The 25,848-nt window shown below is 56.0% G+C and overlaps 2 protein-coding genes across 2 annotated transcripts in view; both read left to right on the top strand.

Moving 5' to 3' along the window:
- LOC123930470 (protein BEAN1-like) overlaps nucleotides 1–16,393 on the top strand; it is a 36,390-nt gene extending 19,997 nt beyond the window's left edge. The window contains exons 3-5 of the mRNA XM_045986706.1: nucleotides 6,058–6,318; nucleotides 13,022–13,172; nucleotides 14,144–16,393. Of these exons, the coding sequence (XP_045842662.1) occupies nucleotides 6,058–6,318; nucleotides 13,022–13,172; nucleotides 14,144–14,483 (752 nt within the window). The 3' untranslated portion in view covers nucleotides 14,484–16,393. The remainder of the gene's footprint in view (nucleotides 1–6,057; nucleotides 6,319–13,021; nucleotides 13,173–14,143) is intronic.
- A 6,408-nt stretch (nucleotides 16,394–22,801) lies between these two features.
- On the top strand, nucleotides 22,802–25,848 carry LOC123930469 (spermatogenesis-associated protein 2-like protein). Its single transcript, XM_045986705.1, has 2 exons — nucleotides 22,802–23,496; nucleotides 24,124–25,848. The coding sequence occupies exons 1-2, from the start codon at nucleotides 23,155–23,157 to the stop codon at nucleotides 25,051–25,053; spliced, it is 1,272 nt and encodes a 423-aa protein (XP_045842661.1). The 5' UTR covers nucleotides 22,802–23,154; the 3' UTR covers nucleotides 25,054–25,848.

Raw genomic sequence — 25,848 nt, 5'->3', positions numbered from 1 at the left:
GCGGTTTGCGACACTGTTACAGTGAATTTCCCCAGCCAATAAATAAGTTATCCACCAAACCAGAGATAAAACTTTAGTGAAGGATAACAAGACAGTAAGCTTGTTAGATATGTAGAAGCGATCGTCCATGTGAGTTCATTTTGGTGAGTTTATTTAAGTGGCATCTTCATAGTGGAATAAACCACTTTCATCTTGTATTTATGGAGGCATGAAAGGCCTGTGGGCAGTCACTTAGATTTTCCAGTTGTATTTTAATGCAGTAGTTGAGAAGCTTCTAGTAGGCAGAGGAGCACTCCCCTGTTAAGCCTGATGTGTGAAACAGATGGAAACAGAGCTACTCTGTGTGAAGGGAGAGCAGGGAGCTCCATCATGTCCCAAGCTTCTCTTCTCGGCCCTGGGGCACCTATGTAGGACCTCTTGCTTCCCACAGTTTGAGGTTCATTGTGGTCTGATTTGTACCATGTTCCCAGTGTCTAGCACATGTCCAGACGTGGAAAATGCACTTCGTGAGTATTGGTGAGTGGATGGATGGGCGGATGGATGGGTGCATGGATGATCAAGAGAATGCTGTACAGATGCCCAGGTAAATAAATATACGGAAGGTGGATGGTTGGTTGGCTGAGTGAATTTATAGAGGATTGAGGGTAGATGACTTCACATTCCAGTCCTCCCCTCCACTATAATCTACCCCGCTTATAATGCCACAAATGGCCAAGTAAAACGTTTCAAGACCTTGACATGAGATTAGCTGACTTCTTCTAGAGACGCATCCCCACTGTAAGAAGAACCTTGAACACCAAGTTGCCTTTTCCTCACTTCCGTGATCCCAGTGTCTAGCTGCCATCAAGGTGACCTCCTACAGCCTCACCCCAGGAGCACCTCCTCCTTTCTGGAGCTCTGCTGGGACCTCACCCTTTTGTGTTCCTTCCTCCCTCCTCTGTTTGTCCTCCAAGAGCCAGCCCCACCATGTGGATGTCCCTGAACCCCACCCCAGCACTCTGATATCTCCATCACAGACACCTGGCAGCGAGAGGACGGGTATCGGCAAATGGGCTAAGAGGCTACCCTAAAAAGCAAAGGCGGAGACCCAGAAATGCCCATGCAAGTGAGCCCGCCCTGCCATGTCCCCTGCCCCAGCCCCTCTGCACATTCCTGCCAGGACGCTGGGACCTGCCAACATCCAGCAGAGGGAAGATGGCGTCTGAATCTTCTTTCCCATATTCCCTCCAGTGACCTCACTGGCCTCCTCCTGGCAGCCTCAGCAGTGTAGGAAGAACCGCACTGCTGAGGCCAGACTTGCCAGGGAAGTGGACCCATGACAAATGTCCTCAGACTTTCCTGTGACAGGAGCCATCAGTCAGATTTGAGCTGATGGCCCTCCTTTTCCTTTTAGCCATCCTCTCTGTGGGAGTGGGCAGGACTAGAGGCTTAAAGATACTGCCTCAACACCTCCAGTCTGGGTGCCCTTCCCTTGTCAGCGCTCCTCAGGGAGCTTCAGGCTGCAAAGACTGCTTCCCTGTACCCAGACAGAGGGACTGTAGAGCTGCCTGCACACTACACTCAACAAGGACTTGGCAGTGATCTTCTGCCTCAGTTTCCCTTTCCTGCCTGTTCCCCAGACTGGAGACAGCCCTGACCCCATCCTCCTGACATAGGACTGAATCTTATCGCCTCCCCTCACACCCACCATGCTCACCCAGCGGCCACCCCCTCCTGACCCCTCTCAGACCCATTCACCCACCCTGGAGGGATGAACATTCAAGAATAGGTATCTCCTTGGACAGAGTGCCAGCAGGTCCAGAGAGGGCAGGGGTGTGCCAAAGGTCACACAGCAAGTGAGCGATAGAACCAGACACAGAGCCCAGCCTCCACCCCCACCACATCCCACTCTCTTCCCCTGCTTGGGGCCACTATTTGATGAATTGTCAGACACCCTGGGTTCAAATCCCAGATCTACCACAAAACCAGGGCAAATCTTCAGCTCACCAAGACCCAGCGTCTTCATCTATAAATGAGGGTGACAAACGTACCTGCATAGAGGAGAAGCAGGTCCCAGACCCTGCCCCACGTGTAGGCCTGGGTCACGTAGAGCCTTCCGACTCAGCTGTGGCTCCCAGTTGGACCAGAAGTCTAGAGGCAGAGACTTCTGCTCGGCACAGCAGTGGCCCATGGCCCGGGGTACCGCCCCAGCCTCAAAGGGGCCCTTGGGACCCTACCTGTAGGGAAGCATCAGGCCTGTCCTTGAGGCCTGCTCAGAGCACATCAAATCAGAGAGGCAAAGGAACTCTGCAGTGGCCTTCTGCCCACCAAGGGCGTTCGCCAGAGCCTGGCTCTGTACTCGGCTCTGCACAGCGCAGGGCTGTGGGTCTCAGCCTCCCCCATCCCAGCCCTACGCTCACATAGATCCTGGTGGCAGCCTCCTCCCTGACCCCCCACTCCCCACCCTGCTCCCCCAGTCTGCGCTCAGAGGGCTCTCCTAAAACACTGTGACCACACTCCTTCACCCAAGTCTCCTCTCTGCCCTGGAGATAGAGGACGGTCTCTTGATTTGACATTCAAAACCCTTCACGATCTGGCCACTGCCAACCCCTTTAGCCTCAGCCTCCACCTCTCTCATGACTCCTCAGAAGCACAAGGTTCTCCTGTGGTGGGGTTTGCCAGACTGATTCACCATTGACCTGGAGCCCACCCCAGACCTGGACTCCTCAGTTAAGACCTGATCTGCTCCCCTAGACAGTAACGCCCTTCCATTCCCACAATCTGCCAGGGCTTGTGAACGTGCGCAGATCCCGCATTTGGGCTGGACATTTGGGTGAGTGATGAGCAGAAGGACGTGCCAGGGGGTGAGTGAGAATGACAGAGAGTAGCTCACAGAGCCGCGCCCATGCCCCCGAGAACACAAGCAACCCATCCCTGACCTCCCTCCTCGGGACTCAAATGGCCCCCGAGTTTCCTTTGTGGGTTGGCCTCACCCAAGACGCTGGAAAAACCCAGTGACAAGACCAAGGGGACATAGTTCCTGCCCTCCAGGGGCTGTCACCCCATGTGGAACCAGAGGGAGTATGAGTGCAGGCTCGGGAACAGCACAGAACAAGCTGGATCTAAGTTCTGGCTCCACCCCCTTTTACTACCTCTGTGCCTCAGCTTCCCCATCTGTAAAATGGGTGGGAAAGACATCTGCCTCTCAGGTTGCTGTGATGATTAAATGAGATTATGGTGCTTATAAAGGGTGTAGAGCCTGACCAGTGCTGGTAAGTGCTCGGCGAGAGCTACCTTAGTATTCACATTGTTCCTCTGCGGAGAAATTGCCCCAGGGCCCCTCCCCACAGTCCCAGCCACATCTCTGGAACAGATACAGAAATGGAAGATACACAGATGAGGGGTCCCTTCCCCCAGCCCCTCAGCCCTGAATACCTACTTGTCCCAATCTGTCTCTTCCTGACACACATGGGCTCCCTTCTCTGGAATCCTGGTGTCTTATCAGCAATGTTCAGCTGTCAGTACGACTTCACCCTGCATAAGCTATAGGTCACGGCCTGCTCTGACTGTAATAAAGGGATCCAGAAGCAGCCAAGTATCATTTTAGAGACAGGAACATTTTAGTTTATCAAGATCCAAGAAAACATGAGGTCCCAGAGCCCAGTGCCTGGTAGTCACAGGCTCTAGCCCTTGGCTCAGAGTGTGGGCCTGAGGCTGCCCCCCAATCCAGCTCCCTCTCTGTGGGCCACGTGACCTTGGGCAAGTTGCTTAATCTGTCTGGGGCTCAGTTTCTCCACCTGTTAAACTGGGGATCCTATCCCAGGCCATCATGAGAATTAAGTGTGTGAGGAGTACCAAGCACAGTGTGGGACCCACAGTAGGTGTTCCAGAAAGGGGAGCTACTCAGGCTGATCTGTGGAGGGAGCGCAGCCACCAGGGAAGAGCTGGAACTTTGAGGCACAACTTCCTCTTGACCGTGGGCACCTTTGTAGGAACAGCTTGGGAAGAAAGTCCAGGATAGAGGTAAAGCTTGCCTTATCCTCTGTGCTTGCCACAGCAGGTGTAGGGCCGGGGAGGCAGAGGGGCGGAAAGGAGGGCTGTCGTGTTATTTCTCTGCCGTCATGTATATCTTGTTGATATAATGGGCCCTGCATTTAGAAATTGGAAGAGTTTCCCTCATAATTTAAAGTAGCACCTACCTCTGCCGGTCCCGGTGACTGGGAGATTAATTCCTCAACCAGCCAGGCAGGTGGGCGCCGGCACCAACTGGCTCTATCTGCGGACACGGGTGACGCCATCTTTGCGCCCAACTGGTGATGAGACGGGCACTGCTGGGGCGCTGAGTCACCTCCAAGTGACTCAGAGGAGGGCAGGGCATCTTCAAGGTGACCCTGAGGGACCGGCATCTCAGCAGCACAGAACAAACACACTCTAGGGGGCCGGGCTGGACACCATCCTGGACGGGCCAGCTCTCCAGGAGCACGTCTGCCTTGAGTCATGGGTGACGGGTGCGACGCAAGCCATGGCAGCAGCGGGGACACACTGAATGGGACAGTCTAGAGCCCTGACAATGGTGTGGACCCCGCCCCCGCTCCTACTTTCTCGGAAAAGAGCGGATGTCCCTGACATGCCCCACCCCTGCCCTTGGCTTCCAAAATGAGAGGCCACCTGGTGAGGAGGAGGAGGGTGACATCAACTGGACAGCTGGGCAGCCTGGACTTTACTAGAGAGAATCCAGTGGCAGGTGACCATGGCTCAGCTCCAGTCTGAGCCAAAGCCCTGGCCACTGGCTGCAGAGTAGTAGTAGCACAAGGCACTGTGGTCACACTAGGCGACTGGGGCCAAAAGCTCCATTTCCTGACCGGGTGGAATCACCGTGTGGATCGCTACTAGAAAGGACATGGAGGCTGCCTCCTGGACCCAACAGGAATAAGAACCATTGTCACTTAGTAACGTCTGTCACAGGCCTCGACTGAGGAAAGCGTGGCCGGCATGCTCCATGTCCACCGCCAAGGGCTTGAGTCCTCCTAAATTGAGGTCTGACCGGACAATTTAAGTGGATCTCTTTTGCCTGAGAGAAAGACAAGGAGAGCCCCACTTTGCCCCTTTTCAACTGTGGGTCTTCAGGAAAAATGGACAACTTGAGCTTAGGGTAGCTAGCTGACAGCCAAGGGAATAAAAAGAAGCAGCTGGCATTTCCCCAAAAACTCAAGCAGGCCCAACCAGTCAAAAGCAGACATGAAACTGAATTCTGTACCTTGTCGAAAGTGGGGTCCTGACGTCTCCAGCCGTTACCGCTGCGTCGTTGGTCTCTCCCTTCAGTGCTTCAGCCTTTGCTCCCTGTATCGTAGGCCTGTGTTCATAGGTGCATATAGGTTTATATTGTTACAACCTCCTGACAGACTGCCCTTTCATCATTATAAAATGCTCCTTTTATCGCTAGTGACAGTTTTGATTTGAAGTCTGTCTTTTTTAATATTAGTACAGCCACTCTGGGAAGCCTTCTCTGCTCTGATCCAACCCCTTGACGTGTGTGGGTCAGTTACCATTTGATTTCCCTGGAACCCCCTGGGGAGGTTTCACCCCAAGGTAGGAGGTCAGTGTTGGAGGCCAACAGAGTTAGTCCTCATCCTTTGACCAACATCCCCATCCATCACCCACCCCTTTCCAAGGTAAAGTTGACCTTCCAACCTCAAATCTTGGTGGAGTCGAGTCCCTATCTAGTACTGAGTCTTGACTTCAGGCCTCAGTTCTGCCACTGATTTGCTCTGGGACCTTGGACAAGTCTGTTGCCTGGAGTTTTTCTTCTCCTACCTGTGAGTTAGTTGAGCTCTCCGGCCAGAGCTGGAGAAAAGAGGAGGGGAGGTCAAGCCGCAGTCTCAGAGGCTCCTCCAGGGTGTAGAGCAAAGCACTGTTCTCTTCCTCTCTCACACAGGCAGCTGGGACACAGTCCATGGGGCTGAAGCCCGACTATCCTCCATTTACTAGGGACACATCATTCACAGGACAGCTGGGCTGGAAGAGGAAACATGGCAGGGTCTGTGCCCCAACTCAATGTCCTCTCCTTGTTCCCAATAGCTCGGTACAACCGAACCAGCTATTTCTACCCCACGTACTCAGAGAGCTCGGAGCACAGCCCCCTGCTGGTGTCTCCTGTATTGGTGGCAAGTGCAGTCATAGGCGTGGTCATCATCCTCTCCTGCATCACCATCATCGTGGGCAGTATCCGCAGGGACCGGCAGGCCCGGCTCCAGCGTCACCGCCACCGCCACCGCCGCCACCATCACCACCACCACCACCACCGCCGCCGTTACCACCGAGAGTACGAGCAAGGATACGGTGAGTTGCCGTCCACCCGGGGGCCTGGCTTCCTGTCTGATTGTGACGGCCACCCAGGAGACACAGGGGAGGGGGCAGCCCTGCCAGGGGTGGGGCGGGGTGGTCAGGAAGAGATCAGAGGCTCTCGGGCCCAGGGGTCTGCCAAGGTGACCCTGAAGGTCAAAGGAAGGGTGTGGTGCTACTCCCCAGCCTTGGCCAGTGTGGGCCCGGCTGTACTGACAGCTGGTCCAGCTGGCACCTGCATGGAAGGACGGAGGGAGAGAGGGATGGGTAGGTGGGATGGGAGGACAGATGGGGAGGGGGATGAGGAGATGGAGAGGTGAGGGAATGGGGTGGGGCGAGTGAGTGGACAGACCAGTGGCTGAAGGGAAAGATGGGTGAGTGGGTGGGGTGGGAGATGGATGGCTACCTGGGTGGACAGAAGGACACATGAAGAGAGGATGAGTGGCTAGAGTGGGTGGATACAGGCGTGGACTGGGTGGGCTGCGTGAGCGCATGGATAGATGGGTGGGTCGGGGGGATGGATGGAAAGACGGACAGATAGGAAGGTGGTGGGATGGACAGGTGGGGGGTCAGCTGGGCATATGAGTAAGTGGATGGATGAATGATGGCATGGGTGATGAGTGAATGACTCTACCCCCAGGGAGCCTGCAAAGTGCATAGAGAACTGATTGGAGATTTTCCCAATGAGGGGAATCTCCCTTACACAGAGGTGGTGGTTAGTTCCTGGGGCAGCCAGTCCCAAAAGTGTCCATCTGGCCAGAAGGCCTGAACATTCACTTCCCAGAATGGTTGTCAAGAGCAGGAAAAAGCCTGCCCTGAGGCCTGATGGAGCCTCTGCCTGGACTCTGGGAGCCATATAGGCCCAGAGGCCACCATCACACCGCAGGTGATGCCATCTGGAGGCTCCAGAGCCATGGCAGGGCCTGGGAATCTTTCCTCCTCCGCTGGGACAGGCAGAGCTTGAGAGAAAGAAAGAAAATAAAAATTTAAAAACTGGGGCACCTGGGTGGCTCAGTGGGTTAAATCCTCTGCCTTCAGCTTCAGGACCCAGGGTCCTGGGATCAAGCCCCGCATCAGGCTCTCTGCTCAGCAGGGAGCCTGCTTCCCTTCCCCTCTCTCTGCCTACTTGTGATCTCTCTCTGTCAAATAAATAAAATCTTTAAAAAAAATTTTTTTTAAAAACTGGTTGGGTTGGATCTCATCCACCTGGACCAGAGGCCTGAAATCCACAGCCCCCTCCCAGCATGCCCTGATCAATCACCAGCTTTGTGCCACTTCCTCCCCCTTCCACCAGAGTGAACTAGGTGAGGAAGGAGCCACCTTTTAGCAACTACAGCTCACCTCCCGCACCTGGCCGTGGGGAGCTGAAGCAGGGAGGACCCGGATGGCAGAATACTCACTGATTGCCCCGCACTTTTCACACAAATCTCATTTCACCCTTACTGTGGTCCTGGAGGTCGGACTACTTTTTATTACCTTCCTAACTGACAGATAAGGAAGTTGAGGTTGGGGCATTCAGGCTGCTATAACAAACATACCAGAAACGGAGTGGCTTATAAACAAAAGAACTTTTTTTCTCCGTTCTGGGGGCTGGGGACTCCCAAGGCCCCTGCACATCTGGTATCTGGTGAGGGCCCACATCCCTCTCGCTGTGTCCCCACGCAGTAGAAGGGATGAGCTAGCTCTCTGGGGTTTCTTTTGTGAGGGCACTGGTCGCTATTATGAGGGCTTCACCCTCATGACCTAATCATCTCCCAGAGTCCCCAACTCATACTAGCAGCACCTTGGGGGTTCAGATTTCAATATAAGAATTGGGGGCTGGGGGGCGGTTAGTAAACATTCAGACCATAGTCAGGTGCTGAAGTAACCTACCTAGGGTCAGCCAGCCAGGTGGACCCCAGATTTGAGCCCAGGTAGCCCGACCTGGGCTCCTGCAGGCTCCCCACCACATGCCACGGGTCGCACCACGGAGGGAGGCTGAAGATGCAGAGGAAACAGCACCAGGGGGGCCCCATAGGCCCAGGGCCCCGTCTGGCAAATGCACCCAAGACCTAGGGGCCCTGCGGACCTGGACGTTGCTCCGCTGGCAATGCTGGTAGGAGAAGCAGAAGAGCAGGAAGCTGGCCCTCTCCACGCCACACAGAGGGACATCACCTGGCAGGGGACATGTGCCCACGATGGAGGAAGGGGGCCGCAGGTCAGCAGGTCAGTGGTTCGCCCTCACTGCCCAACAGGGGAAGCTAAAGAGAAGAGTCAGCATGACTCAAGCAGGTGCTGGAAGCCCAGCCAACCCAGTCCCCTCTAGGGTCCCCAGAAGCCGAGGACTCCCCAAGAAGACAAGCCGGGAGCACTGCCCAGCACTGGCCTGGCTTATTCCTATGCTTATAGCTCCAGCCTGCCCCTGGAGGAGTGCGAGGCTCTTGCCTGGGCATGCGCACTCCCACTAAGGAGCTAGGGTTAGGGTTAGGGTTAGGGTTAGGGGAACCTTCACACCTTTGCATATGCTCTTCCTAGGTCCACAGTGCCATTCCCCATACTCCCCTGCCACAACTGACAAAAGCCTACTCGTCCTTCTAGGCCCACCTCAAATGCCACCACATCCTGCCCAGGTAGGGTAGAAGCACCCTTCCCTGTACTCGCTTGGCATTTGCCCACACTTCTGCCAATGCCTCTGTCATGGGATGGCGGCGTTGCTCCAGGGAAAACAGGACCTGTGGGTAGCTCTTGACCAGTGGGGTCCAGAGCCCAGCACAGGATCTCACCCAGAGAAGATGTTCCGTGGGCCAGGGAAGGAACCACCCCATTTCCTCCTCACTGCAAGAGCTGTGTTCGCCCATTTCCTTTTATTTAGTGTTTTATTTTTTTAAAGTCATCTCTACACTTGACATGGGCCTCAAACTCACAACCCTATGATCAAGAGCCAGCCAGGTGCCCCTAGCCCATTTTAAAGACCAGGATACCAAAGCACCTTGTCGAACAGCCTGGAAGTTTCCAGGCCTGAGGAGCCTGGTACTTAGAGCATGGGAGAGGGGACCAGAGTAAACCCCAAGCTGAGATTTGAGGCCGACCTTGGCCTTGAGGAGAGAGATGGGCCTGGAGGCTCAGGGCTGGTGCCCCATGAGCAAGGCCCTGGCCCTGATCTCTGGAGTTGGTGGTGTGACAGCAGGTCACAGCCAGGCCACACCCGGCATCAGGCCTTTGCTGCCCCATGCTGACGGGCGCAGCCCTGCCTCCCTGTCCCCACAGGTACCCATGTGTAGGGTTCCCACCTCCTTGCCCCGCTTAGTTCTCAGCTCTTGCTTTGGCACCTCCATGGGGCCTCAGCGGGGAGAGGCACTGATGCCCCCCGTGGCTTCCTGCAGCCTCTTGAAGGGTGTACAGGGGTGCCAGGAGCCTCGGAAGGAGGCCAGCGAGAAAGGAAGCACCCCGTGCCTCACTGTGGGGAGGGCAAAGCAGCAGAGCACTGACAAGCAGCCGCCCGGTAGCCCTGGGGATGCTTCTGTCCTCCAGACACCCCCTTCCCCTGGCTGCACTGACCTGGGCTCTCCTGCTCTCTCTCCTAGCGCTCTGCCTGCGCCTCCTCAGACTTCTCTATGGATTCCTAGTCTTTGAGGAGAGGAATAGCAAGATCCCTCCGAGCCAACCCTTGGCCCCAGGTCGTCTCTCTACACGCACTCCCGGCTCCATCTCAGCCACCTGCCTGTTTCAGGCACCACCAGTCACCCTCGGCCAGGGATCCCCCAGGAGTCTCTCCTCAAGGTCTCACAGACCCCTCAGAACCAGGGATCCAAAATGGCCTTCATCTTCCAAGTCTTACTGTACGACCCGTGGACAGTGGTCTAACCACTGTGTAGCTCAGGCGAGTCACCTGCATGATAGGTACACGGGGACCCACCCCTACAGGGTACTGTGAGGACTAAGTCACACAGAACCTGGCTTCCGGGTCCATGCTCAATACATGTTAACTCTTTTCATTCTTCCTCCCCCGAGAAAACCTGAGCCAGGGTCACACTGGTGACACCGGCCGCTGCCCCTTGCCAGCCACCTGACTGGCAGCTGCTAGGCATTCTCTGCAAGGCAACCGAAGTGACTGACCTGGGAACACTTCCATCCTCTGCTCAACACCCTTCAGTGGCTCCCCATTGCCCTCAGGACAAAATTGTCCCTCCTCTGCCTGCACACAGCGCCCTTCTGCCGTCTAGCTGGGCACAGAGAGAAGAGCCAATAAATGTTTGAGAATGAGTGAATGAATGAATGAATGGGCCAGTGAGTGAATGAAAGAAATTCTATTTCTGTAAGATGGAAAGATCTTCAGCTTTAGGAGGCAGATCGGGTCTCTCACTTGCTGGGGCTTTAGAGCGAGCGCCCCCACCTCTCAGTTTCCGCATCTGAGAGCAGGAGGCGGCCACAGGGCCTCTCACAGGTGTGGGGTGAGTGTGCTCATGGAGACGAGAACACAGTAGGTGCCTGCCCGTGGGTGCAAATTCCTGTTCTCCACTGCTGGGCTCATGGAGCCGCGTTTACCTCAGATTGGGGTTAAATCATGAGCTAAAGGGTTTCTGGACTTTGGCAAACAAAGGGGTAGGGAGATCTCACTCCCCATGAGGCGGCTAGAGGGACTTCCAGAGGCCTAGACCATTGGGGTCTGTGCTGACGTGGAAGTAGGGAGAGGAGATAAGAAAAGAATTGGGGGAGCTGAAATGAGGGGCTGGGGGAGTCTTTCCAGCTGTTCCTCAGGAGCTCTGTCTGGGCTGAGCTGGGTCAACTCAGGATTGGGGTCTAAGCTAGGTGAGCGCCTCAGAGCAGCCTCAGTTTCCCTAAGCTGTTCGGCCTCTGGGAAGCCCCAGGAAAGCTACCCAAGCAGAGAGGGGCACGGCAGTGTGCTTGGCTCCATTAGCTGTCGGGCGTGCCCACCACAGCTCTCCCACCATGGTCTAGGACACGGCCTTAGCTTTCCCAAGGTTGAGACAAGCCATAACCTCCTGCATGGTGGGTGGGCCCCTCCTGGCCCCAGAGCCCAGAGGCCCACATCCCACCTCTGTCCTCACCCTATTTCATGCTTTCTTCTTTCCTGAGTTTCTTCCTCAAGTTCTTCCAGAAATTCTCACCCTTCAGCTGGTGCCCTAAAGGGAAACAAATCTCATTTCAGCTCCTTTTTATAGCATGCGTTATTGGGGACCTTTTTCCTAGTAGAAAAGTAATACGTGTTCACCTTGGAAAAACCTTTAAAATACAGAAAATATAAAGAAGAAAATAAGGGTCATGATCCCGTCATCAAGACAGAGCCACTGTTAACGTGTCTGGAATATTTTCTTCCCAGAGCTTTCTCAAGGTCCATAGATAACCCCGGGATTATACCTGCAGATAGAGTTTCACGTCCAGATTTTTCTACTCACTGTTGTATCAGGAGTGGGCAAAAAGAGATGAGGGGAGTGGAAAGAACAGTCTTTAGGGTTATAGCGACTGTGCATGAATTCCAGCTCTGTGGCCTCGATCCTCAGTTTGTAGAATGGAGAACGGGGACGGACATCCTCAGTGCGTAAGATGGGGATGGACAGTGCTGCTGACCTCACAGCAGGTCTCTAACCCCACCCCCAGACAGATAAGCCTCAACCCCCTGATGTCGCCTCCTGATCTCTGAAGGGAGGAGCCTGCTGAGACCCCGGTGTGGGTGGGGAGACCTCATGCCTCAGCCATCTTTGCAGCTCCACTGTCCCCTAGCCTCTACTAGAACTGCCAGAAACAGGGAGGTGGACAGCTTTATAGAGTGAGGAGCCAGGCTATTGAGCTGCCCTCTGGTCCTACCAGTAATTTGCTGTGTGACCTCCTGCAAGTCGCTGAGCCTCTCTGAACCACCCTTGTTGAATACATGTGCTCTATCAGCACCTCCTAAGCAGTGTTACTAGATCCAAGAAGAGAAGAGTCTGTGGTCAAATGCTGCCCAAGTACTGTCAAATGCAATTCTCAGCTGCAGGACTTTTCAGAGCCTTTAATGTACTACTATATGGTAAACATGCAAACAAAACAGAGAAGAGAAGACAGTATATGGAGTGGCCAGAATTCATTACAGAAGTGCCTATTCTCCTGGGATAACTAAGGGAATAACGTATGGTTGGGCGCAGGGAGAAGGGAGGCCTGACCCCAGAGACCTCTGTAGCCCTCATTCCCTGACTCCCCAGTTTTCATGTCCCAGCCCTTCTCCACAGTTTCAAAGCTTCCTTTTCACACCACACTCTTATTTCTAGTCTCCTTCCTTAGCTCAGCTGTTCTTTCCTTCTGCCCAGTCTGTCCCTCTTCTCTTGGCTAATTCCTAGATAAGACCCAGCTGTAGGAGCCCCCTCCTCCAGGAAGGCCTCCCTGACCTCCAGGCTGGGTCAGCTCATCCCTGTTCCCACAGGGCCAGTGCTGCCTCTATCAAATCTCATGACTCAGTACCAGGCTGTTACGAGGACAGGCTGCTCACCACCCTGGGAGCCCCACCAGGGCAGAACCCACTCCACTTCCTCTCAGAGACCCCATGCCCAGCACAGCAGTGGTGCTTACATTCTGGGGCTAGCTCTGAGAGAATGACAGGCCGCTGAGGTTGGTGAGGGACCAGATGGTGAGCTGGAGAGCACAGGGTCTCAGTGGCCTCAGCTACACATGTAGGACCCTCCCTGCTCCTGGTCTAAAGCCCAGGCTGAATGTCTGTCCCCCGCAGTGTCTGATGGGCACACGTACAGTCGCCCGAGCCACCGGATACGCTACAGCTGTAGCCCTGTCGAAGACTGGTCCCCTCCCTTGGACCTGAGTTCTGACGGGGACGTGGATGTCACAGTGCTTCGAGATATATACCCGGACTCTCCACCAGGGTAAGGAGACTGTTTGGGGGAGGAGGGCAGGAGCCGGAAGGGCACTAGGTGTGAATCCCCTCCCCCGCCAGGGGAAATAGCAACATCTCCCCCAAATGGTGTAAATGCAAGAAATCTCTGGGTGTGGCCATCTCCTGACCAAGCAGGTCCCGACGACACAGGGCATGGTTCCACAGATATCACTGGAGAAGGAAAAGCTCAGCTCCTTCTGACTGGGGTCAGGGGATGGGGTGGAGGGTCCAGGCCCCATCTCCTTAGTATGCACCCCCAAAACCCAAACCCCATGCACTGGGTCAGGCCTCACTGTCCAAACTGCACTCGTGGCCATCAGGTAGCTCAGTCCCACTGAGGAATTCTTCTCTGGGGGGCCTGTGGGTTCTCCCTGGCACCCTCAGGCAGATGACCCACAGGTTAGTAGTTGGAAAAAGAAGAGAGATCAGGGCCTCCATTGCTTCCTTACCAGGAGACCTCTCTGGACCCACAAACAGCCACAGCCCCATCACCCTGTACCCCTTTCCCCCTGGGGGGCGGTGGGTGCTCTTTTGCCCTACACCTATGGGCTTCTGAGGAGCCTCAGGGTCTCCTTCTAAGCCTGGAAGAGCCGCTTCCATGACTTGAGGCCCAGGAGAGTCAGACAGGCCGAGGTTGCTGCCCCGGACCATGCACTCTCAATGCCGGCCGGGAAGCTGCTCCATCGGTCGCGGCCACTGTTCTGAGCTATCCAAGACCCGGAGTTCAGTGACTTGCCCAAGCACATTTACACGGAGCCCAGGCTGAGTCAGGACCAGAATCCAGTCTCAGTGGTTTGGGGGTGCCTTTCCTGGGGGGCTTGGAGGGTTTCATTAGAGCCTGCATGACAAATCTCCAGGGCAACCGTCCCTGTCACCAGGCTTCCAGCCCTCGGGAAAGCCCCCACACTGGCCCCTGAGGCCAGGTTCCACTGAGCCCTGAGGGAGCCTCTTCTCTTGTAGTTATGAGGAGTGTGTGGGGCCAGGAGCCACTCAGCTGTACATCCCCACGGACGCACCACCGCCCTACTCGCTGACCGACGCCTACCCCGTGCTGGATGGCATCATGTATGGGGGCATCATCCACAGCCCCGGCCGATACCAGCAGGCGCAGAGGTTCCTGGGCCAGGCTGGCCTCCACACCATCTCCATGGATACTCTGCCCCCTTATGAGGCCGTGTGTGGGTTTGGCCCCCCATCAGGTCTGCTGCCGCTGCCGGGCCCAGAACCGGGGCCCAGGAGCTCCCCGGGCTCACCCACCCCGACCCGGGCCCCGGCCTCTGGTCCAGAAAGGATTCTGTGAGTGACCCAGCCAGCCAGGTCCTGCCGGTCCCTCGGGCTGAGCCACAAGGGCGTGCACACACACAGATACACACACAGGCTTACAAGGGCATGCGCACATGCACACACACACAGAGATGCACACACAGCACTCCCACGTGCACACACATACAGTTTGTACACCGACACACACACAGATGCACACACAGCACTCCCATGTGCACATACAGTTTGTACAAGTACACACACACTCAGCTGTGCACACACTTCTACGTGCACGCAGAGATTAATGGTTTGTACATACACATAAACGCTGACACACATGCACACACATCCAGATATGCACCACACATGTACAGACATGTGAATACACACAGCCCCCCCTCCCACATCCACACAAACCCATCTGCTAAGGTTTCATTAAAAATGAAGCTCTCTTGACCTCCCGTCTCCTCCCCAGCCTGTTGGTTATGCCTTTGCAGGCAATGCTGGGAGAAGACAGTTGGAGAGGGACAGGGCCTTGCTCCCCCCCTCTCCCTGGCCTGTTTGCCTCTGCCCTCGCCTGGCAGGCTGTGCCCAAACTCTGATTCTGCCTCCAGAAACTGCCCGACCCTCCCAGGTCGGCCGCCTGCCCCCACCCCCACCCCAGGGCGACACGTCCTCCTGGGTGGTGGGACAGGCCTCAGTGAGGTTCAGCCACACACTGGACCCCTCCCTCAATTCCAGGGCAGCCACACTATCACCACCCTGACACTTACGGGGTGAGGGACACGGGCCTGGGGGCCCAGGCACAACCTGGAATCCCTCACCGCCCCCCCGCCCCCTCCCTAACCCAGTGCCCCCGGCCTCGTGGCGCTGGCGGCATTATTTTGGAGGGCCCCCACCCCAAGCGACTGGTGATGAGCAGGGTCCTTGGTGGGCGTGCGACGGTGGTGGTGGTGGTGGTGGGTTACAGCTGTCCCCGAGTCAGTCCAACCACGGCCCAGGGCTGAGGGTCTTCAAAGAAGAGAAGGGTGGCCTGGGCGCAGCTCTGAGACAGAGACGTGGCCCCTAAGATGCTAAGTGCGTGCCCAGCTGACCACCATGGCCCGAGTGTGAGCTGTCTACCCTTCCCCCCGGGACGGCAGCTCCTAGTTGGGAATCGTGAGCTGATGCATTCTGCCCCTGCCCTCCAGGGCACTTGCAGAGATGAGATACTGGGGAAGCGGGCCCCCTAAATACCAGCATGTCACCATGAGAGATCGGATCTGGGCCTCACTGCCAGAGGCACCCGGAAGGGGATATATGGGTGAGCCTGCTTACAGAGTGGCCCACAACTCCCAGCAATTTCCATCCGAGAAGATGGATGAAGACCCAGCCTGCCAGAGGGAGGCAGCCGAACAGCTTTGCAGAGTGTCCCGCCAGCATTGCCAGCGGCAGGAAGTGGAAACCTCGAGTCCACCCTGCCTCCCCCCGCCCCCATCCACCCCCGCCCCCCATTTCCATTCCTCTAATGAAGGGCTAAGACATTTCAGTAATCCCTTTCTTGAGAAGTAGGGTGACAAGGATGGCAATTATGAATTTTACTTTCTGTAGAAATAGGGTTTCTTCCGGTGCAGAACCGAAAGGAATCCGTGCAGAGGTTCTGCGGCACCCTGAAGCACCCGACTCCGCCAGGAAAGGGACCTTGTTTACAAGCAGTTCTGTCCGCCTCTGTGGTGTACTGTTTTCTAGGCAAAAAATATCTGTCTGTTGTACTGTATAGCCTTTAAATGCACTCCAGGGATGGGACTCTTTTAAGAAATGCATCCTGCTTCTGCAACCCTAGAGAGTACTGTGGGGAAAAAGATAAAAATCCCTAAGTACTCACCAGTGTTTGAGGGATGGAGCTAAACAGCTTTTCTCGTTCCTGGTTTAAGCGCTAAATAAGCAACAATGTATCTTTTCTGTGTTCAAAATAAATATATCGTATCAATAAAAATGTTGCAAAAATAATATTCTCGAGGAATGTGTGTGGTAAGGGGCTCAGGCCATCATTCACATGTAAGGAAAGTTAAATAAATAACAGCAAATCGAAAGTACCTTCCTTCTCTCAAGAGGAGCAGCCTGAAATCTTGTCACTTCCCTGTTGACACGGCTATCAGGGATTTCCATGCTGACTCGCTTCTTTTCTTAACCTCCCTGAAACACAGCTTCATCTCTCTGAGCCGTGGTCAGTGTAACTGTCACCAACACGGGCCATCTAGTTTTGGACTTGACTTCAGGACCCCCAGGGACTGCACTTTCTTCTAGCCCAGCAGTTGATTCTCAGCACCCTGATGGTTTCAGCTACCAGGAAGGGGGTAGGAGGATTGGTAATTACACGGAGATGAGTTGTTTTCTTCCCCTTGCAGAAATTCTTTTCTGTGCTCTCCGTAAGACCTCAGCTTTGTTCATTAATCCCTTCTCTGGCAGAGGCTGGTTGCCTTCCTCTGTCACCCTTCCCTCCCACTCGAACTCGAGTGGCATCCACCAGCAGAGTCCTAGACCCGGGAGTACCCTGAAAGTGGGGCTCAGTGCTGAAGAAAGGTGCAGCGGCAGTTCCAGGTCCCAGCCGTCCTGCACCCACTCCAAGCCCACACTGCCACCTGCTGGCCGCCTGCTGCCACTGTTCAAAGCCAACAGGTCTGCCTTGGAAAAACTGCACGCACTTCCCTTCTCTCACTTGCAAACCTACCTCCCACGGATATGAGCAGTTGCAGACAGAACTTGTTTGGGTTCTGAACTGGTCTTCCACCCTGGCGATATTCCGTGAGGCTTAACCAGCCAAGCATTCTACTCTCAGGAATCCTGCCTGCCTCGCAGCCTCTCTCTCTGACACCCCTCCCTGTATGCAAACTAATCACGCCTCTGACCTCAACACCAGTGTGTGTGGCTCAGGGGCCACCTCTGTGCTCTGGGGCCCTCTTGTCCAGAATGAATGTGGCAGCCCTCACGGCGACGGTGTCCAGCCACTCCAGACCAAACTACACCAACACCCAGTTCCAACGACACACAGGATCCCCTACCAGCCCAAGAGACTGTGGGGCTTGGCGTTTCCGGCCTCCCCCATCCATGACACACCCTATGTCTACACACGGCACCACATGCAAGGTCCTACGGCACACTCCTACAAGGAGACTGGCCTCTCTCCGCCACGGCCTGAGGGGTGGGGCCGAGGAGCACAGCCCAGGCAGTGGGGAGGGGAGGTGACAATTCTCAGGATGGTGGGAACAGGATGGGGCAGGACCAGATCCTGGGACAGGAGGAGGGCACCAGGGGTTGATGAGGGAGGTGACCTGGGAGCACCCAGAGGGAGAGGGCAGCGAAACAAGGAAGGAAAGGAAGCCAGTTCAGGGTGTCGTGGTCACACAGGTCCCCCTGCGGGGAGACAGTGGAGAGCACGCCTCAAAGTTAGCCACCAGACAGGAAAGGAAACAGCACTCACAGCAGCTCACAGACTCTCAAGGGCCATCGTTTGAGGCTGCCGTTGGGAGAACTTTCTCCATGTCCCTGGTGCAGCCAAGCGGGCTTCTGTGGCCAAAGAAAGTCTTCACATGGGGGAATGCCACGGCTGGCAGGTAAAGTTATCCCCACGGTCCGCAGGCTCTCCCACCGGGCCAGTAAGCACAGCCACGGCGCACTCCAAGGTCTCAGACGGCACACCAACACTGGTCACACATGAGCAGCCCAAATCACCCGAGAGAGGAAGGAGGGTTGATACAAAGTCTGGCCACCCACAGCCGCCCCTCAGAACACCACCTGGCTCGAAATAACTAAGCCTGCCCCCTCACATGCGCACAGAGGGGTCGCTCACACCAAGCTCCTCGCAACACCCTCGAACACACGCTCATGTGCTTCACTCAGCTCACACTGCCCGTGGCTATGCACACGCCTGCTTGGGTGGCTTTGGGGCACACACGCCAGTGCCCCCGCACTCGGCGCCCACACGCTCAGGGGTCCCCCATGCACACTCCGAGGCCACCCACTCCTACTCAGGTGCCACCGCTGGTGTCCACCTGATGACTGACCAGGTCATGGGCATGAGCAATAGAACGACAAGCAGCTTCAGCGTCTGAGAAAGCGAATCTTTGGTCGTGGGCTCTGCTTTGCTTGACCTCACACTGAACCTCCCCAGTCAGGTGAACTCTCTCAATCAGAGCTAATTACCTGGTCAGGCCTTGTCTGTCGGGGCTGGGGGCTGGGCATGCCCTTGCCCCCCAGGGTCGCAGTCCCCCGGTGCCTGTTAGGCATCTCTCCCAGGAATCCCAAGGCTCCAGGTCCCCAGCCCCTGTCGTCACAGCCCCAGCCTTACCATACTAACTCCGCCCCAGCCTGACGCCTGAGGTCCTGGGGCTGGCCAGCATTCTGCTCCACAGCTGGGAGCTGCCCGGTCCATGACCCACCACAAAACCACACCACCTGGATTACAGGGAGAGGGGAGGCAACTTTTGAAAGGGCAACCCTCTATCCTCTGGCAGGTTCTGAGACCCGTTACCTATCTCCATGACTCAACTGCAAGAGACAGAAACCCAACTTGAACCTTCTCAAGGATATTTATTGACTCATGTGACTAAATTGTCCAAGTGGTAATTCTGACTTCAGGCTTGGCTGCATCCAGGAAGTCCAAGAATATGGGCAGGTGTATTGCCTCTCTTGGCTCTGCTGCCCACCGTGTCACCTTCATTCTCCCATAGGAGCAATGGCTGTGGACACCCCAAGTCTGTGCTGGCTGGCTCATGGCCCAGTCTCAGGGCCTATCTCACTGCTGGGCTCTGACATCTCGTCCTCTTGCCCGCCCTTCCCTTCCTGGTCTGTCTCTGTGTATTTGAGCCATCCCTGCCAGACTCGGATGATTCTTCTCTGAGTGTTGAACCCCAGGGATGGGGGGGCCTTATGAGTAGACCACTGACAAGAGAAGTCAGTTCAATTATGAAGGAAACAAATTCCTCTCTGTGTGTAATGGCCTGGAGGAAGGGAAGTGCAGAATTCCAGACTTGGGAGCCCCTGACCATGCAGCACCCACCCCTGTAGTCCCTGTGGGTCCTGAGTGTCCCTGAGCTCCTAGGCTTTGCAGGGGACTTGGGAGCCTTTGGGCAGCAGGGACAGTTGTGAGGGAAGGATAGGTGCTGGGACCCAGAAGCTTGGCTGTTCCTACTTCCGTCATCAATTCACTGTGACTTTGAGCCAGGTCCTTTCCTTCTCTGGACCTCAGGACCCCCACCCTTCCCAACCCCTCCACAGCTCCCACGTATCTCCGGTGCCCCCCTCACTCCCCGTCTCCTGCATAGTCACCAAAGTTAGTCAGCCCGGCAGGCAGAGAAAGGTTCTCACGAAGCCAGTCACTCATCTGCAGGCCCAGACAGAACAACACCAAATCTGACAGTTGACGAGGCCGCAGAGGTCCGGTGGGGAGTGGGGAGAAAGCTGGTCCTAGAGAAGCTGAGCTGACCCAGGAACCAGAGGACAGAGCGGGAATTCCAGACCCCCGGCCCAGCCTTCCCCACCACGCTCTTGGGCCACCCTAGAGACACAATTCACAGGCACGATGGGCTTCCCAGAGCTGAGGAACAAGATGTCCAGAATGAGTGAAGTGGATATACCAATAAGTAACTACAAGCAACAGAAGAATTACACGGGATGGGGGGTGGCAGTGGAGATTAAATTGTGAGTACCAAACTGTTAAACTTTGGCTATTAATAGGGAAAAAAGGGGGTGCCAGGGTGGCTCAGTCCGTTAAATATCTGCCTTCGACTGAGGTCATGATCCGAGGGTCCTGAATCAAGCCCAGGATTAGGTTCCTTGCTCAGCAGGGAGCCTGCTTCTCTCCCTCCCTCTGCCTGCCGCTCCCCCTGCTTGTGTGCTCTCTCTCTCTGTCAAATAAATACATAAAGTATTTTTTTTTAAATAGGAAAAAATATACAAGCCACTCCAGCCTGCTCCTCGGGGAGCAAATCTGCCTGGGGCCAAGGAGAGAAACAGAGACGAAGAGACGACGAGAATGAAGGCCCTTCTGTGTTAGACACACACACACACACCCCACTACCACCTTTCCTTGGCCTGGCAACGGCCTCTTCCGCAGAGCTCAGTGGCCTGGAACTCTACATATCCCCCTCGCCCAAATCCACCATTCCCCCTTCTGTGCCCTTATAAATCTTTGGCATCAAGGGAAAAGCATGGCTTTGGGTCTCATACCTCTGGCATGGTAAGCTGCGTAACGGCCTCCGAAGATGTGCAGGTCCAAATTCCCACAAGCCGAGACTGTGTTAGCTTCCGTGGCGAAGGCACTCAGAGGAGGCAATGAACCCGGGTTATCCAGATAGACCCAATAGGACCCCAGGGGTCATCCCCAGGGGAAGGCCTCAGGATCAGCATAAGAGAAGATGCGCCAAATTGAAGCGGCGCAAGAAGAGAATGAGAGACTGACACCTGCTACCCTCCAGGACGGGCTCGGGAGGAGAGGTGCTGCTCCCTGGCAACCCATTATCAAGGAGTCCTCCAATGAGAAAGTGACTTCCCACGCACGGGGATAGAATTCCCCTTGGGCCGTGGGGCTCAAGAGAGGTTGCAAGAGGCAGGGGAGCTAGAGGCAAGGATCCAAGAGCCCCAGATGTGGCGAGGCCGGGTCTGAGGCAGCTACAAAGCCAAGCACCAGGCAGATGCCCTTCCTGGTGACTGGAGGGCCCGGAGGCCAGCCCGGTGTCACAGAAAGCTGATGAGAAAGAATCCTGGGCTGAGTTACTACAAGGTCACACCACCCCCTCCTTGGGGCTCTCCAAGCTGTGAGCCACCCCAGGGCTGGGGCTTTGTCTTGTTGGCTTCTTTTTTTTTTTTTTTTAAGATTTTATTTATTTATTTGACAGAGATCACAAGTAGGCAGAGAGGCAGACAATGAAAGAGAGAGGGGGAAGCAGACTCCCTGCCAAGCAGAGAGCCCGATGTGGGACTTGATCCCAGGACCCTGAGATCATGACCTGAGCCGAAGGCAGTGGCCTAACCCACTGAGCCACCCAGGCGCCCCTCTTGTTGGCTTCTGAAGCCTCCAGGACGGCATGGACCGGGACACAGGCTGGCTGCCCAGGGACAGCTCTTCCTCAAGCATCACGAGAGGACACGAAAGGGGACCCAGCATCTAAGAAGTCAGGATAGAGTGCACGTGCTGCCCCCTCCCAGAAACTCACACCCCTACACCTGCTCCAGGAGAAGTCCTAGAGCCGAGGAGAAAGGGGACCTTCAGTAGCCCAGCAGAATTTATTTGGCCACAGGAAACTCTAACTCACGTAAGACTGATTACGAACCCCCAGTAAGGGCTCCCTGTGGAGCACCCTTTGAGAAATGCTGACCCGCACGGAAAGAGTGAGTCATTGAGTGGCTGAATGAGTGAATCATGACTTAATTAAGTATTGGGTGATTGAATGGAAGGAAGGAAGGAAGGAAGGAAGGAAGGGAGGAAGGGAGGAAGGCCAACTCCGAAAACTGTCCCTCACCCATATCTCCCCAAATGCACCTTGCCCCACCACGTGGGAAGGGGCTCAGACAGTGGGGTGAATCCAGATCCTAACTGTGCTGCTCTAATTTATACCTGGGTCTGTATGAAAAGAGAAAATCTCCTCTGTTGTCTTTTTTTTTAAAGATTTGTTTATTTATTTGACAGACAGAGATCACAAGAAGGCAGAGAGAGAGAGCAGGCTCCCTGCTGAGCAGAAAGCTCGATGGGGGCTCGATCCCAGGACCCTGAGATCATGACCTGAGCCACCCAGACGCCCCATCTCTGTTGTCATTTTAATCTACTTCCTCCTGAGGGAACGCTGGGATCTGGTGAGATTGTAGCATGAGCCCCACCCCTCCCCGGCCATAGGGCAGAATTCGAATCTCGAGTCTGAGTATAAACCAGGGAGCTATAAAACAAAAATGAAAACGGATGGCAGAAGGCTGGGAGGGAGAGAGATGGTCAAGGGTCACGAGTACACAGATAACTCTTGGGCTCTGTTACCCCAAAAGCAGTCCAAGGATTGGGGTACATTTTCTTTGGGCAGCAATGGCAGGAAGCACAGGAGGAGCAGGGAATGAAGACAAGGGAAGGACGTGAACCCACAAAGCGTGCCCTCGTGAGCAGGTTACTGCTATGGGCCGCTGCTGGGGGGCAAGGGCGAACACACCTCGGAACTGTCCCACCGAGTGCAAGAAGCTAGGGCGTCCGTGCGCCCACCCTGCTTGGTTGGCCGAGGGCTGGGGCTGGGTGTCAACACCCTGGCCCTTGCCATTTGTTCCGCACACCAGCAGAGCACACTCCTGTAGCCAGAGAACATTCTCAAGCAGGAGCATAAGGACCTTGGCCAGGCACATCCGGAGTGGGCTGAAGGCTACAGGCTGGCACGGGTGCGGACGGATGTAGGTGCTGCTGTATCTGCTTCCCATTTGCGAACGGGCGAGGACGGAGCCTGACCTCGGGGCTGCTCCACGGCGGGGGTGGGGGGGGGTGGGGGGAGATGGCCCAGCCCCAGCCACTCTCAGGTCGGAGCCCCCCCAGAGTGACAAGCAGTGGCCGGGCCGTGTGCAGCTTTCTCTTTTGCTAGCACACTTCCTCCTCGGCTTCCTGACTGAGCGAGCGTTGGGGCGGGCCAAAGGCAGGCCAGCCTGGGCCTGGCCTGGGGAGGCCCACAGCTCTCCTCGGCACCCAGGCCCTTGGAGCCACCATGAGCCAGCCTCGACCCCCGGGCCTAGAGGACGCTGCCCTGGAGTCCCTCCTGGGTGACCTCATCAGCTACTACCAAGAGGAGGCAGGGGCAGGCCGGCTGCGGGTCTGCAGGGACGCAGCCCTCACCCACAGGGCCCAGCGGCTCTTGGACACGGGAGCCCCCTCTCGGTTCTATCTGCCTGAGCTTCTGGTCCCTGGTCCGGGGACCACTCATTCCCAGGGGGCGCCCAGCCCTGCCCAGCATGTCTGCCACGACCTGGTACAGGCACTGGAGTTCCTGGAGCTCATATCTGTCAACCTACTTCTGTTTCCCTGGAGGAAGGAAATCAGGTCCTTGAAGGTAGGCACCACCATGCCTCTGAGCAAAGGGGTCTCGGGTAGGGGCCAGAGCTCTGCATCTGGGGGGGACAGCATATCCATCCCGCCCACTGACTCTGGTCCCATTTTACAGGTGGAGAAACTGAGAGCAGAAGAGGTTAATGCAACTTATCTATAGTCACCAGCTAATAAGTAGCCCAGATAGGCCTCAAACTCAGGGATCACAGTCTCCAGCCACTAGACCATACGGCCTCTCCAAAGAGCAGGAACCGAGGAACTCATAATCAACAAGGGGAGGGATCTGGCTCTGGAAACTTTAATCTCTTCAAGCTCCAGGCCAGGACTGCTGGGTTGGGAGCCAGAATATCGGAGCCTCACCCCAGCTCAGTTACTCCCTTGCTATGTTTAACTTGAGCGCAGTTCCTGTTCATTCTCTAGGCCTCAGTGTGCCCTTCTGTAAAATGGGACAGAGGATAACATGATCATGGACCAGATTTCCATTCTGGCCACATGCTCCAGACCACTGCTTCTCAGGAGCCTCCAGTGCTCCCGGGCATCAGCCCTCAGTCCTGCCTGGCCACTCACCGCCACTCACAGCCACTCTGCTGCATTGTGTCCCATCTCTAATGAATACCCCTGTTGGTTCCAGACATACACTGGGAACTTCGCCTACCGGGTGCAGCCTGTGCTTTCCAAACACACGCTGCACACCCTTCTGGGCAGGCTGGGCTACGTGGCCACCTCCGAGGCGGAGTTTTCGCAAGTCCAGGCCACCGGCAAGGAGGACACCAAGCAGACAGTGTTTGAGATCTTCCTGGCGAGAGCTGCATGTGAGGCCATTCTGGAAACCTCGAGCAGGCCGGTCCTGGGACGGGGAAGAGAGGAACTGGCCAGGCCCCACTCCAGGCGCAGCTCAGGGAGAAGGCTGGTGAAGGCCCACAACTGCCCCAAAGGGACCCAGCCAGGCCTGGGGCCCCCAGAAAGGCTGGGGTCTGAGAGGGCCCTGGCTGAGGGCCCTGACCATCAGAGCACTGTGCCAGAGGCCCTGAGTCTGTCTGAGGTCTCGACGTTTCCCCGCAACCCCTTTGCTGGTCCCCTGCTCCCCTTAGACTCTCAGCACAGCGCCAGCACATGCTCAGACAGTGAGGAGTTCTTGACCTGCTACAGTGACCTTGTTCTGCACCAGACGCCCTTCTTCCCCAAGGACCTTCTCCCGAGCAGCCTGAAGGGAGGGCAAGTCCAGGGCCCAGGCTTGGCTCCCAGCCCACCTTCAGGTGAGGCAGTCACCTCCTTAGCTAGCAGCAATGAGTGGTCCCTGGTCCCTGATGCAGCTCCTGAGAACACAGTGGTCACCATACCCAGCCAGCTCTGCCTGACACCAGGTCCCCAACTGTCCGGGAAGTCCTTGGACCCAAAGCCAGAAGTAGAGGCCGAGCTGAACACCCCTGGCACAGACCCTGTTCCTCCAAACACTTCCTCTGAGATGGATGAGCTCTGTGAACGCCTCTCCCAACTCCTTGGACCCCCAACTCTAGTGCGCCATCCGAGGGGTTTCCCAGGCCCTGGGCTTGGAGAGTGAACGAGAGCCTCTCAGCAGTCCAGAGCCAGCCAGCAAGGGTGGCAGCCCAGACAATAGGGTCACTCGGCCCTGGAGGGCGACTCAGACGCCCTCTCATGTATGAGAGCCCCCCAACCCTCACTATCTCCCTCCTGTGGGAGCTGGGAGTTCCCACCCAAGACCACCACTCAGGCAACAGCTGAAAATGTCACCATTGGATGGTACCGGGACAGACACCCTGACTGAGGACACGGCTCTTCCACCAGGAAAGTGACTACTCGGGCAGCGGAGCTGGCAGCGTGACAGGCACAGGGAGAAATCTGCTCACCTGTCCCTCCGGTCTCAGGTCCCAGCTCTGCCACCTAGTGACTGTGGAACTTTGGGCCACTCACTCTCTCTGAGCCTTGTTTCCTCACGGGTAAAGCGAGTGTGGTGAGACCCACTCACAGAAAGCTGGGAAGAGCAGAGAGATGGGGGGTGCACAACGCCCCTCTTGCCTCCCTCTGGGCACTTCCTGTCCCTCCACATCCTTTGGGCACCTCCGAGGGGCAGTTTCCTTCAGCATCCTTAAGGCACCTGTCACAGGGCAGATGGAAAGTCAGCTGTGCAGATAAACAGACTCAGAATATACTCTGAACCCGCTTAGACTCCTCTGTCAGCCTCTCTTCTCTCACTGCTAATTTCTGGTTAACAGAGAACAAACCTGGGGCGCCTGGGTGGCTCAGTCAGTTAAGCAACTACCTTCGGCTCAGCTCATGGTCTCAGGGTCCTGGGATGGAGGCCCACATTGGGATTTGGCTCAGTGGGGAGACTGCC

This window comes from Meles meles, chromosome 19 (genome assembly GCF_922984935.1).
Source record: "Meles meles chromosome 19, mMelMel3.1 paternal haplotype, whole genome shotgun sequence".
NCBI classification, from domain to species: domain Eukaryota; kingdom Metazoa; phylum Chordata; class Mammalia; order Carnivora; family Mustelidae; genus Meles; species Meles meles.
Note: the sequence above shows the minus strand (reverse complement) of the source record. Positions and strands in the feature narration are given on the sequence as shown.